Source organism: Protobothrops mucrosquamatus, unplaced genomic scaffold (genome assembly GCF_001527695.2).
Source record: "Protobothrops mucrosquamatus isolate PMUCROS unplaced genomic scaffold, P.Mucros_1.0 scaffold1128, whole genome shotgun sequence".
Taxonomy (NCBI): Eukaryota; Metazoa; Chordata; class Lepidosauria; order Squamata; family Viperidae; genus Protobothrops; species Protobothrops mucrosquamatus.
The window spans coordinates 71,865-87,019 of record NW_015387346.1 but is presented as its reverse complement, the minus strand read 5'-3'; the positions used below and the strand labels follow the sequence as shown (position 1 = coordinate 87,019).

At 40.1% G+C, this 15,155-nt stretch overlaps 1 protein-coding gene across 1 annotated transcript; it reads right to left on the bottom strand.

Moving 5' to 3' along the window:
- Positions 1–13,354, bottom strand: LOC107291430 (small integral membrane protein 29). Its single transcript, XM_015820425.1, has 5 exons — positions 13,345–13,354; positions 6,596–6,768; positions 4,984–5,009; positions 3,238–3,343; positions 1–1,705 (listed from the first exon to the last, which is right to left on the bottom strand). Exons 2-5 carry the CDS (start codon positions 6,704–6,706, stop codon positions 1,643–1,645), a joined length of 306 nt encoding a protein of 101 aa, XP_015675911.1. The 5' UTR covers positions 6,707–6,768; positions 13,345–13,354; the 3' UTR covers positions 1–1,642.
- Positions 13,355–15,155: the final 1,801 nt, after the last annotated feature.

Sequence of the window (15,155 nt, the reverse complement as noted above, 5' to 3'; positions counted from 1 at the left end):
TTTTGAGACATTTAGCAGTATGGAAGTAAATGCAGTACATAAACGAAAGAACAAGCATTCAGTACATTTAGGAACTAAAATTCATGACTGGATGTAAATCATGACTGCAGTTTTTTGCCTGCAGACCCATAACAAAGCAAGGAGTAATAGCAATATGAGATATAAATTAAAGGCATACAGATGGGGACAACATAAAACAAATTACAGTGCAGAGTCCATATTGATTTCATTGGAAGATGATGCAGGAAATGGCAACTATTTTTCTTCATGGATTCAGCCCACGTAGCTGCACCACCAGTTCATTAACCTTGTGTGTTTAGGAAGAGAAGCAATGGTTACAATGTGCATTGCCATTCAGTGTTGTCATGGAGAAATTAACTTTATTTCCAGAACCACAATCGCCAATCTTTTTCTTTGCATTAGGAATACATTGTCAACCTCAAAAGGCATCAGATATATGCAATATAAGTTGCATCCCAATTTTCTTAAAATGTGTGGAAGACCCCCAACTTTGCTTAAAATCAAAACTTCGGGGGAAAAAGACATAAAGGCATTAAGACATTTTCTCAAAGTTACCAGTGCAGCTTTCTCATTAGGTGCATAATCTGTGTCCATTTGTTGAGTTCAGCAAGCAATGAGTAGCACAAATCAGCTTCAGCAAAGCAGCAGTGACACTGCTGCACCAGTATGTCAGTCCATCACAGGTATATCAATGGTAACAAGCTGTATTCACAAACACAGGCATAACAGGTTATAGTACTGGAAAAGCTTGTTTGTTTTGCCACAGGTACTCCTAGTCAGGTTCAGTTTTATTTATAAAACAGATGATTTCTCAAATACCAAATATACAGTAAGTCCCTATTGAGCTCAAACATGTCATCAAAGAAAATAGCTCTCAGAAATAACTATGGTCCTTTCTGATAGACATGCTAAGCATCTATATGAACTTCCTAGCTAAACTGCATCCTCCCAGCATGTAACACACAAACAATTCCAAAGCTGGTGACATATACCCATTATCCCTATTTCAAGAAGTATACCACCACCCCTCAAGCACTGAGTTATGCATTTGGCAATTTTATTCACTTTGTTTGCATCTGTTCAGCAACATGTTACAGGAATCCAACAACTTTAAATAATACACCCTTGAGAAGGCAGCTAGCAATGTGTGCTGGAATATCATAGCAGCTGCATTCTGATGCTCTTTGTTCACAAAAGGAAACCGAGGTTGACTGCTTTGTTTTTGCTTTTTTTAATGAAGCCAAGCTTTTGAGGATTGACGCCCATAATGCAAGAGCTATTCAGTAATATTTTAGTCGAAAATCCATAAACTCCTGTATCTTTTCATCCACATAAAATGCAAACCAGGAGACAATTGATACGAAGAATGATGCCACATAGCAAGCTGTCCTAGTTCCAAACACAATTCTCCAACTCCTTAGGCTGCTCTTTGTACCAGGTGTCCAGTGCCAATCTCCTTGACACGGCTGGCACCCATTACACCTTGTTACTGGAAGTCACGGCAAGAGGCTGTAGTACTGAAGTGTAAAGAAAGGCAGCAACGTTAATGGCATTCAGGTTGGCACACATGCCAGGTAGGTCATCCATCTACACTCTTACGATCAGTCTGAGCTGAGTACCATCAAGCTTTCACATCCATAAATGAATTTCGATAGGGCTGGTATCCTCCCCAACCTCGCATGACCTGTAATACACAGACACATACAGACTTTCAGTAATAGCATCTTTTCAAAGAATAGGCAGCTTCCACAGCCTATTATTATGACAGGATAATAACCTGGCAGTTTTTATTACAATTAGAGCCTTGCTTCCCTAACTCAGCTGCATGAATGGAAATCCTCCAGTAAAGTTTTAATGGGAAGGAGATGGGTGCTCCGCCTGCACTTCCAATACTGCATCGTTTTGGAAGCCACTTCAGAAAGCAAAAATGGAGACAGCATTCTTTGTGGAAAATCACCTTTGAAACAGAAAGAAAAACCAGCTCCCATGCACTGGCTGCGTGAAACAGCTAGGCTTAAGCATATTTATGCTTCTGTGAACAATTCACTTCCTTTTTTATGCAGCCATGAAAAATAGACAGCCAAGGATCTTTTTTTTCAACATTTGTGATTTCAACACTGTTAACAGATACAGCAGAAATACTGATTACACATACAGTAATATAAAAATAACTCCTTACACATTGCTTATTTTCTAGCATGGTCCATACATAAAAACATTCTTTTTGTGATAGTCTTCAGTCAAATGTCCTAATAATATTTGGCTTTTTTAGCTATACTCACACCTTTTTGTAATCTCACTAAGCAAGCAAGATCTCCAACTGCAACTTTCTAATGTTGTTTGTCAGACTTAAGAAAACTAACTCTTCATCCTCCCCTCATTTTGACTTGTATCCCACACATTTCTGACAGGGCCAGACAACAAAAAAAATGGTATTTTTCTTGAGAGTAACCTCCCTATTTTGTTTGTAAAAGGCTGTATCTTGAAAGACACAAGGCACTTTTGAGGCGAAAGCTTTGTGATGTATGCCAAAATTTCTGCATTACAGTAGAATGCAGTTTATCCCAGAGATGCACACTGCTGTTAGCTTAGCTCTTTGCTTTTTTATGGGAAAAAATAATAGTGATGAGAAAAATAAATTGTATATAAAAAGGCTCAAGCTAACTCAAATGACATTCCTAGAGGCAGTATATCTGAACCAGGAGGCTCAAGAAAAAAAGCATAGCTTCAAACTACTCGTAGTATTCAACTTATGACCACAGTTGGGACCCAAACTGTCATTGTGATCTAAATTTGAATCAGACCCAATTTTTTACAGCAGCTGTTAAGCAAATCACAGGATCATTAAACAAATCCAACTTCCCCTATGGGCTTTCTTGCTGGAAATTGGCAAAAAAAATTAAAATTGTATTTTGACACATGTTGCCTGGCCTGGTTAAAAAAGTGGGTGAAACTCCAGAATAAGAGGCTACTTGATTTGGAAGGTGATGAATTAAGGTTTGGATATTGGTTATTTATGATAGGGGTCCCAAACCGGGCCGCGCAAACAAGCAAAGTCCCATCCATGGGATGCAGGTAGCATACAAATCCATGCCCCCTCCGGTCCGTGGAAAAATGTCTCTCCACAGAACCCAGTTGAACACGCAACTGTCCATAAATATCCTGAAACATGGCTCTGCAATACGTATGTAATGTGTAAAATGTCAGTAAGCTTACTTTAGTGTCCTCTGGCTCCACTAGGAGTTCTTGCTCAGCCTCATGCAGCTCCTCCGCAGGATCATAACTGTACATTGGCAACAGATGATGGCGTAGTCGATCGTATCTAGAAAGTAATTTTGTCAGAGTGTAACCTAAAACTGTCCTCAAGCAATTAAAAGTTGCTACAACTTTTTTCTCATGACCCTGGCACTACCTTAGGCAAGGTAGAGCTAGATCAGTGATGGCGAACCTTTTAGAGACTGAGTGCCCAAACTGCAACCCAAAACCCACTTATGTATCGTCGAGTGCCGGGTGGGCGTGGCCAATTGAGTGGGCATGGCTGCAGTGGGACCAAAAAGTTCAATCAATTCCAACTTTGCGAGATCTTTTTTTTTTCCCGTGAGAAGTTGAAATTGATTGATTGAACCTTTTTTTTTTTGCACATGGCGGCGGAGGCCTAAAGCAAAAAGGTTTTATAAAACCCAGCTGAAGGCCTAGGACTGGGGCGACGACGCGCGTGCCCACAGAGAGGGCTCTGAGTGCTGCCTCTGGCACCCGTGCCATAGGTTCGCCACCACTGAGCTGGATCATAAAGCAATGTCAGGGATGAACAACAATCATAATTTCAATACAATAAATATTTTGAAATCTCAAGTAGTTTAGTGTTCAAATGTGCTAGATCATTGTTTCTGTTAGTCTCATGAACTAATAATTATTTAAAAGTAACTACACAGGTCCAAGTTTCAGTCACAGATCTGGTTTATATTTTGATAATTTATCTTAAGTTTCAATCATCAGTTGCCAGTCTTTAGCAACCTGATACTCTTCAAATGTTCTGAACAACAGATTCCAGAATTCCTAGATATAGGAATTAAGGAAATTGTAGGTCCAATACATTAAGCAGCACAAAGTTAGGTGCACTATAAGTAAGCTTTGCATTGAATATGCGTTTGTTTTTGTCAGAGGAAAACTTTAGAGTTAACTAATATAGTAATAAGATACACAGATGATTTAGCACATAAAAGAACAGTCCATACCATTATTGACAAACCACTTTGCACATTAAAGGTTTATTTTGCACCCACCTAAAATTATATCATATTTACATACTGTGGATATTTACCCGGAACATGTAAATTATACTATAGTGAAATGTTAATTTATGGATTATACTGAACTAATCATAGAGCATGGATAGTTCTTCTAATGAGAATCCATCTACCTTAAACCCATGACTAATGAAGCATCAAACTGCATCCATGCAGCAACAAATCCTGTGGTTTTAAATGATGAATTCCGTTTTCCCACCATAACTCAACACATTAAGCTAGTATGCTTAAAACAGGTATCATTATTCACTATATCAGAAAACAATTGTGATGTGATCATTTATAACTATCCACAATAGATCCTACAATACAACAGATATTGAAAGAATTGTATTATTTTTAATATAAGATTAAAAAAGAGTTACTAGTCAACTTCATATGGTTCTTATTCATTTTTAATGTAATTCCCAGCAGCCATTTTCCAGGGGCATTTAATGAAAGAAAAAAGAATAACATGTCATAGTTAAACCAACATACACAGAAGCAATGTGCATTATTCCACTTTACATTATTTAATGAATTGATCTACCTCTGTTTACAGTAGAGTAAGTATGTAATTGACTGCATTGTAAAAAAAACAAAAAGAGTCCCTTCTAGTAAGAAGATAGATTTGAAAAGACAAAGAAGCCCAAAATCTCCTACTGGAATTTCTTACCTCCTTTTTTTCTGGATATACATCATCTGCAATGACAAAGGGGAAGGGGAAAATAACTATGAGAGGAATGTGAATATGCTCTAGACATTATTTCTTCTAACTAGGAATAAAAATAAAGAAAAAGAATACAAGGAATGTGAACATCAGGGTCAACATTTGTTTCATTAGTCTATGTGCAATTCTCACAAGAGGCATGCCACATAATAGTAACATATGTGGAGTACCCAGTTCATTTGAGATGTGACCTTAAGTGTCAAATTACAAGGATATTGACAAATGTAGCTCTATGTAGATAAAATCTCACCAATGTTTCCAGAGACCAACCTGGTATCCTCCAGGAATATTGGATTACAGCTACTTTATTTCCCTCAACTTTCATAGCCTTTGATAATATTAACTAAGGACAATGAGAGCTGTAGGATACCACAGTAGGGATGACTGTATCTTTTCAGTGGAACAGACTAAAGAAAGTCCTATTTTGGCATACTTCTTATGAAAGCTATGGTCCCTTAAGAAGCTGATTTCAATTTGTGAGCATCTTGAGGTAATTACAAGTTTCAAGGGCCTGAGTTTATGCAATAAAATGTTTGTTTGGGCTATGGCTTCCAGATACACTGAACATAAAAACCAAAAGTAGAGCAGCTTTCATATAATCTACTTATATATCTACATAAAGCTATAAAATTCTTCAGTCAATTTACATTTTAGGCACTAGCATTTTAGGCATACAACTAAACTGAAACATTTACTTTTTTCCAAACTTAATAATATAAGACCTCTTACAGTATCCAGGAATTCTAGGCTAAGCGTCATTGAAGGCTATTGGAATTGTAAGGAAGAAATACTTTTGCTCATCCTAAGGGGGAAAATGCAATGCTTATAGAAAAGGGAAGCCAGATTATTTTTATGTATGTAATATATTACTAAGTAATGATCCCAAAATTCAGTCTTCCCAAAACAAGCATTTCATCCTATTGCATTCCTACATCCAATAAAGTATTACCACTTTGACAAAGCACTAACAGAAACGAACAAACCAGCTGTACTCCTCTCCCAGGTATCCTGTGCGCTGGGATGTAGTCCCAACACACCTGGAAAGAACAATATTAGAGAATATTTTGTTAATCTATATAGGACTCAAGTCTGTGGGTGATCTGAAAATGCTGTTGGTGAAAAGCAGAAACATTTGTGGAGCTAAGTAAAGGACAACAGTTTCCCCCAAAACTGTTTCCCCCACCTTGGAATAGAGAGTGACTGCATAACACACACAAGTGACAACAGACAGAATTCTCATATTACTTTTAAAAAGTTTAATTATATATTTTTGTGACTTAGGTCACTGGGATTTCCCGAGATGCAGTGTTCACAAATGGGCATTTCTAATTTAAAATGGTACTGACTAACTGAAAATGCTGCAACTGTTACAACAGAAACTGTTGACTAAGAATTGATATTGAGACTCATCTTTAACTTTCCAGCATATTCCATTGCTGACATAAAAACTAGAGCAGCATTTCTCAGCAACTTTAAGATGTGTAATCTTCAACTCCCAGAATTTCCCACCCAGCATGCTGGTCTAGAAACCAAGTGCTTCTGTCTTGAGTCCACTCACCACTGCCATGACGATGCCAACAATAGTGATAAGGAAAAACGGCACTAGAATATAGCCCACCAGGGAGTCATTGGTTGGCCCAGCAGAAGTGGGCATGGTGGTATTATTCATGGCATAGAAAACTTGCTTGACAAGATCGGAGAAGCAGCTCCTGTCATCATTGGGAAGTCCACCTCACAACGATAAAAAAAAAGTTTAGGATTAAAACACATTCTTCAAGTTGCCAAAAGCCACTCTTCTCCTCCTCCCCCACCCACTGCCTTCAAGCAACTGCCCATAAGACAGTCACAAGAATATCACATGCTACTCCTCACATTAGAATCAATGAATGAAATCCTTTAAAATATTTAGCCCTGAGATGTGAATCACAGCTAAATGAAGCTGATAAAAGGGGCAAGAAAAATAAACCATTCCAAGACAAAAAAAGAGTGACAAAGACAGAAAGGCAGACCATCTCTAAAATACTCTTGAAGAAATGCTTTCATCCATCTCGCTTTCTAGATATTTCCCATAATGGAGAAAAGCAAAACTGTGCAGCCCCTACCCCACACCTCCCAGCACATTCTATCAGTAAAATTTACATAGCAAAATTTGCTTCATGCTAGGCTCACTCACAAAACAAAGTACAAAAACTTGTTTTGGTCTTAGGTTAATAAGCCTGTGGCCCTCCGGATGTTGATGATAGAGCTCCCAATAGACATACCCAGAATGGCCAATGGAACAATAGTGGAGAATTGTAATCAGCAACATATGGAAAACCGTACGTTTCCCACTCCTTTAGACACATGCAAATTTAGAATCAAGCAAAGCAATCTGGGTTAATTCAAATAGATACAACACGTTTTTCTGTATGGGACAGAAAAACCATTAGTTTTTAGCCATTAATGCTACCACTATTCTGACTATTATAAGAAAATAGAAACCTGTATTTTAGTAAATGGGCCATAGTTGTCTGGTACAGCACATAATTTGCTTGCAGAATATCCCAGGCACAATCCCCATTATCTCCAGGTACAGATTTGTTTGGTAATCCTGTCCAACAATGCTGACTTAGTCTGTGGTTCATATCTTCATATTTTCAAAGTACTCATAAATAAATAATCTTATAGGAATATTGGATAACTTTTTTTTTCAAATTCTGAATTGGGAGTACAGGTTTTCATTGTAAATGCAACTGAAATACAGGATACAAATACAATCTAGATTTATATTACTATGAGATGTAAGAAGCCAAGTTGGACAAATTCCTTGTGGCCCCTTGTAATGGTATGTGGGAATGACCTTGAGAGTTAGAATTAGGGTTAGGAGGAGGAGATAAAGCCTAGGAAATTATCAGCTAAAAGAGAGAGGAGCCTGCAAATGCTTAATACACAAAGAAACTTAAGAAGGAGCCGCCCTAAGGTATCAGACAACAGGAGATTTATGGTTTCTGTTCTGACTTGCAAATTCTGTTAATGTAATCTGACAATAACATAGCACTGGCTCCTGTGGTCATGTTTTCTGTCTGGTTACCTGGGAGGGCTGATACCAATCTTGCAAGTCTCAAAATACAAATCTCTCCTGGTCATCAATGTGTTATAGCCCAATACATTAGAGTGGATCTTTCTTAAATGTCTTTGCTTGTTAAGCATTTGAATAGGGACCCTCAAATCTCAGGTGGGAGGCCAATCCAAAGAACTGGGACATCTACAAAGGTAAGACATGGTCCCACAAATCTGGCTCTGTGTCATGTAGAACTTTAAAGGTGATAACCAGCACTTTTAACTACATCCAGAAAGCAACTAGGGTCTAAGGCAGGCATGTCAAACTCGCGATGTCATGTGACGTCGCGCGATGTATCGGAGCTTTTTCGCCATTGCCGGCAATGGGGTGGGTGCGGCTCTGATATGATGAAACAGGCCCATGGGCCGGCAGTTTGACACCCCTGGTCTAAGGCAACTGATGCAGCAGTAATGTAACTTGATGAATCACTGGGCAACCAGAACTATACATGCCACAGTAGTCTCAGCCAACTGCAGCTTCTGAATGTTCTTCAAGGGCAGCCCCATGTACATAATGCAGTAATCTAATCAGGAAGTGATTAAGGCATGACTGTGAGCAAGCCTCCCAGTCCAGGAATGGTCACTACTGACACACAAGCAAAGTTGCCCAGCTATGGCTGCCACCAGCTCTTCCAACAGGAGGACTCTGAAACTGCATTATCTGTCCAGGAGACAATTCTGTCCAGGAGAATGTTACCCCCTCCAGAGTCAAAGATGTCAGCTCTCTTGATCCCAGGGGACCAAAACCCCACAACCATTCTCACTGGGTTGCATCCTGTTTCTCCCCATCCAGGCCCTTATAGCCTTCAGACCCTGAGAAGGAAGTTAAACAGCATCACTTGTCCCCCGTGAGGTAGAGATGCTTAATTTGGTATTGTCAGCACACTGATAATACTGAACCCCAGATAAAGCAGAATTTATCTTGAGCTAACAGAATGTGAAGAAAGAACTATAGAAACAAATGAATTCAATGCTTAGGAGACTATCTATTTCACAGCTATAATTCAATACTGGAGAATCATTCCCATGTTAAAAAAAGAAGCTGGGAATTAAATAGAAGAACGCCATCTATGATAAAACACTTGTGGAAGTGAATCAACCTAGTTAACAGGAGACATTTCTTTAGATACTTTCTGTGACAACTCTTAAAAGTCCAAATAAACACATTCTGAGCACTTGTAGATGATACATTCCCTTTTATTCTGAAAGCCACAACAATTCAGAATTGCTGGCAGAGTGGAGATTTGAATTGGGGCCTTTTATCCCCTTCATCTGTCTGCAATCTGGCCCTCCCTAGATTTTCTGTGGTCACACGAGACAAACTTTCAGCAACCATATTCACTGATTAAGTGACAGCTACCAGAGCTAAGCTGTAAACATCCAGATTAACACTAGATGAAAGCAAAGAGATACAGAAGATTCTATCCTTTTACTGCCTTCTAGTTACTGCCTTAACCTTTGCTGTCTGAATATAGCAGTCCTATTAAATAATAGCTGTATTATACAATTGGCAACCTACCCATAGTCAGCCAAACCCATAGTCAGCCTAATAATTTCTTAGGTAAGACTACAATTGGCTTGGAGAGTTCCATGGCGCCCTGTTAGGTAGTCTTCGACTTATGACCACAATTTAACCCAAAATTTCTGTTGCTGAGCAAGACAGTTAAGTGAATCACTGCATTTAAGTTAGTAACACAGTTGTTAAGTGAATCTGGCTTTCCCATTGACTTTGTCAAGTCGCAAAAGGGGATCACATGATCCTGGGACACTGTAACAGTCATAAATACATGCCAGTGGCCAAGCATCCAATTTTGATCATGTGACCACGGGGATGCTGCAACGGTCGTTAAGTGTGAAAAACGGTCACAAGTCACTTTTTTCAATGCTGTTGTAACTTTGAACAGTCACTAAATGAATATTGTAAGCGAGGTCTGCCTGTACATTACACTCATGATCATCACATGCATTTATACATTCATATAATGTATTTCATGTATACATTCATGTATATTACATAATGCATAATGTATTTCATATAAATATGCAGAGAGCCAGTTTAATCCAGTAATTAAGGCACCAGGTTAGAATTCAAGAGACTGTGAGTCCTACTCCCACTTTAGACATGACAACCGGCTGGGTGACTTTGAGCCAATCACTCTCTCTCAGCTCAACTCATTTCACAGGGTTGTTCTTGTGGGGAAAACAGGAGGGAGGAGTATTAGGTATGTTCATTGGCTTGAGTTATTTATAAAAAATAAAGGTGAGATATATGTATATAAGACTCTGCATGGGATGTACCATCTACAGATAGCTGAGGTGGCAGACATTGGGAAATCTTACCAATGGCTGGAAAGGGCTAAACTAAAAAAACAGCACAGAGGCACTAGTCATAGCAGCCCAAGAACAGTCAGTAAGCACCAGATCCAGTCAGAACCCAAGGTGCCTCAGAGACAGTCCAATACATAGTTGCAAGGTATAAGATGCAGACAGGAACAGCATACACTGAGTGGAAAAGTCATGAAGCTGGCATTGTGTACAGAAGCATCTGCAGTGCATGGGCTAGACCAGGGCTCTTGGCCAGCAGGTCTCAGAAATGCCTGGCTTGCATGCGCACGCATGGGTGCACATTCCCCCCCCCACTCACACTAATGCTGTGGACCCATTTGCGCTTGCACGCAGGCGCAAACGGGGACACTAGCATGGGACGGGTGTCCACAGCCCGTTCATGCATGCACCGCTAGCCTGGGTGGTTTGCACAGCCCATTTGCGCATATGTGAATGGGCCGCTAGCCACCATGGGGGAGTGCACGGCCATTTGCGCATGCGCACGGCACCAGTGCATGCCGCATGCATGAATGGGGTTGTTAGTGCTGCGCCAGTGTGAGTGGCCCTGTGCACACCAATTTTGAAGCTGCTGTCCTTCCCTCTGGTACGTGAGCCCAGAAAGGTTGGAGACCTCTGGGCTAGACTCTCCCAAGTCTAGATGGAAGATTCTACAAAAAGTTGTAGAAAATAACAGTGCTAAGATGCTGCAAGACTTCCAGATCCAGATGGACAAAAAGATACTGGTCAATCAACAGACATCATGGTAGTAGACAAGAAGCAGAAGGCACAAGATGGTGATAGATGTAGTGGTGCCAAGTAAAAGCAACATCAGGAAGAAGGTGTACAAGAAGCTAGAGAAGTACAAGTGCTGAAGAAGGAATTAGAGAGGATGTGGAAAATAAAGACCAAAGTGGTCCCAGCAGTGATGACAGCATTCAGGGCTGTCACTCCTAAGCTCCAACAAATCCTATGAACCCATCAAGGCTCTCCATCCAGAAGAGTGTTGTGCTAGAAACAGCTAAAATACTGCGCAGAACTCACAAACTCCTAGGGCTCTGTAAGAATCAATAGACTCAGGTTTTGTAAGATTTTTCACAAATATATAATTGCAGGTTGGTTACTGACTACTGCAATATGTTATGATGAAAATAAAGCATACATGAAAATAGTTTAGCAAATGGAGAAGAGCCTAATGCTGGGAAAGATTGAGGGCAATAGAAGAATGGGACGACAGAGAATGAGGTGGCTGGATGGAGTCACTGAAGCAGTAGGCGTGAGCTTAAATGGACTCCAGAAGATGGTAGAGGACAGGAAGGCCTAGAGGAACATTGTCAATGGGGTTGCGATGGGTCGGACACGACTTCGCAACTAAGAACAACCAAGCAAGGGTGTGTGATGTTATGTTGGTTGTTTAACATATTTATGATTAATATAGAAACAATACATGTGTCTTTTTACATATATATATTTGTCATTGCCGGCAATGGGGTGGACGTGGCTTCCACGTGACGTGTCCGGCCCGTGGGCCAGCAGTTTGACACCCTGCTATGGTTAGTTCAGAACCCAATGATCTCTGAACTAACCATACTGTATGATGCAATGAGGAGTGAAGAAATTTTTAAGACAGATGCTGACTGATAGGTGAGTATGTGCTAAGTATAAACAATGAATAACTTTGAAAGAAGTAAAACTAGAGGGGGACATGAAAATGTTTCATCAAATGGACATCAGCTTTGGGAAATTCAGGAGAAATATATAAGAGGTTGAATAGAGTGGGAATGGGGGACTTCAGCATGTGGGTGAAACAAAAGAGAGATTGGGTCAATATGGGAGCTGAACAAATGAAAAGTGTTCAGTATGAAAAAAATATGTTGAAGTGGTTTGGATATACAGAAAGAATAAACAAATGAGGTAATAGAAGGAGAAAATTGAGAAAGTCATGATTGGGGTGGATTTGATGAGATCTTGAAAAAGAGGAAGGTGAGAAATTTAGAGAAGACAGACAAACAAGTATGCAGACATTGTGGAAGCAAGAACAAGATAGAAAGATTCCAAAAGGCGTAATGCATGGCATTGGTGTAACAGACTTTTAACTATTTCACCTTCCTTCTCCTCACCTCAAATAACATAGTCTACCCGGAAAGAAAAGTTATATAAACAAAATCAGTGTTTTAACAGTCAAAACATTCCTTTGACAATATTGATTTCCATATCTACTCTTTTTTACATTTACACAACCCCTTCAGATGAGATTATTTCTCAAGAACTGGGCCCTAAGTTGTATCCTATGATTCCACACCCTCCTCTGATTTCTATTAAGTAAGAAAACCTAAGACCCTATGAAAGGAAATCATAAAATTATCCCAATGCATTTTTTTTTTTTAAAAAAAAATGTATAATCATAATCATGAAAATCTGAAAGGCTACCTTATTTGCAATTATGTAGCCAAAATGCTCCCAAAGAACTTCTATTTTTTATTTTTTTTAAAAAAAAATAAAGTTAAGAACAGTGCTCAACTTGGTTTAGAAAAGCCATAGAGTGGTGTTTCTCAGCCTTGGCAACTTTTAAGATGTGTGGACTTCAGTTCCCAGAATTTCCCAGCCAGCATTCCCAAGGAATTCTGAGAGTTGAAGTCCACACATCTTAAAAGTTGCCACGGTGGAGAGAGGCCTCACTCCACCAGATCTCGACAAACAGAAGCAGCCTCCACTGAACCAAAAGGCTTTCCTTCAAGGGGACGACAGACAATTTGGGAAGAAGGCCTGTGTAATTCAGCAGTTCTGTTTACTTCCGAGTAAACAACATAAGCCCACATCCATCCCAATCACGGAACAGCGTCCTCTGGCAAACTCAAGAATTCAGGGCCGGCCCGTCTTATTCACCTAATGTCCAAGCCGAGGCTTAATTCCTCTACTCCTCCTGTTTCCAGCAACGGCAGCGCTTACCTCTTCGGCATTCCCAGGTTTACAACAGCATCTCCATATATAAAAACACCTCCGCAACACTCATCTTCTTCCCGGAAGTCTCGCCTCGAACTGGGGGTGGAGAGAACACACGAGACAATCAATGCGTCTCCACCTCCCAGCCATTTCCCCAGAGACTCGTTCACTTCTCCATTTGCTTTTCACGGGGCCGGTTCTTACCTCCCTTCCTCTCCTCCGGGGAAACGTTTGGTTGCTGCAAACAAACACGCGCGCCCTCCCCGTCTCTGCACCTCTCGAGCTTCTCGCGCTTTCAAACACCGGCAGAAGCCAAAAGGCGCGTGACTGAGTCCGTACATTGGAGGGGAAGAGCAGCAGCCAATCCCTAAACAAGGTTCCGCCAGGTAACGCGCGATTGGTCATCGGGGCAACAGAGGGCAATCTCCACCTATATAAGCCCAGTGAAAGACAGTGACGAGGGAAAATAACTGTTATCTTCGTAGGTGGGCGTAATAGAGGGTCGCCTCTCTGCGTCGTACCAGTTCTCATTTTGATACTCAGCCTGGGGGAGAGGTTTTCTGAACTGCAATGCGAAAAAGTTCCGAAAGTGTATTTTGAAACGGGATTCTAAAAAACGGTCAACAAAATAAAATGCAAGGTTCCAATATTAAAGGGGCGCGCATCGAACTCTGGCCTGGCTGTGACTCACCGGTGTAAATATTTCGCGGATTTATTTGACAGTTGTGTAACACTATCCACCGTCGAATGTGATGGTGGAAAATAAATCCTAAGAATTAGCCGAAAAGGGATTGGAAATAAGACGATGTGTCTTATGACGCCTTTACATAACAGTGACTAAACCTCATATGAATATTGCCTTCAATTCTAGCCAATTTTCAGAGGAAAAAGTATCACAGAACTGGAAAAAAATGTAGAGCACTCTCAAAGTCAAAATACCTTCCCTGGAAGGAAGGAATGTAATCCTCAGCATGGAAGCAGTTTTTGTTAAATAAGACAAACCTATGATACTTTTAAGGATCACTTGTATGAATCAACCCCATTTTATCCAGTCAGATTCTCAATGGAAGTCAGTTCATTCATAGGTAAAGGTCTGATGATCAGTTTGAGTATTATATATTTAATTCCAACATTCCTTGTTTATGTATTCACATACTTACAATGATATAATGAAGGGTTGAAAAATCTACCTAATAGCTTTAACTTGGTTTTAATAACCACATAATATTAATCATTACTTTAAAAAAGTTCTGGAAAAGGCAATGTATTTTTTACAAACTATGATTTTTTTTATTTATGAATTATTATGATTAGCCCATATCAATCCACTGCAGAATGAAGGTCTTTTCTTCACCACCACACTAGTCCAATGTGACAGGTAGACGTGTTTTGACTTTCTGGTCCAGGGCTGCAAAAGAAGTGTGGTCCTAAGTCACACAGCAGGTTCTGTACCTTGTGGCTTCCGGAGCATAGGGTAGTAGTGTAATAGGCATATGTCATCAGTAAACCTGGTATAGCTCAGCCCTGTGTGGGGAACAAAGCCAGATTGCCCCTGGTATTACCTATGAACCATGCTACACATAAAGGAACATCAACAGCCAATTCAACTGGAATAAAAGGATGCTGAGCAGTCATGCAGAGAATATCCCAGCGACGACAGCACAGCCATTTGTTATGGACTGGAAGCAAAGAAAGAGGCAGCACAGCATCTGCATGAGGATATGAGGTCTACAATTCATGGCATGAATTGTATT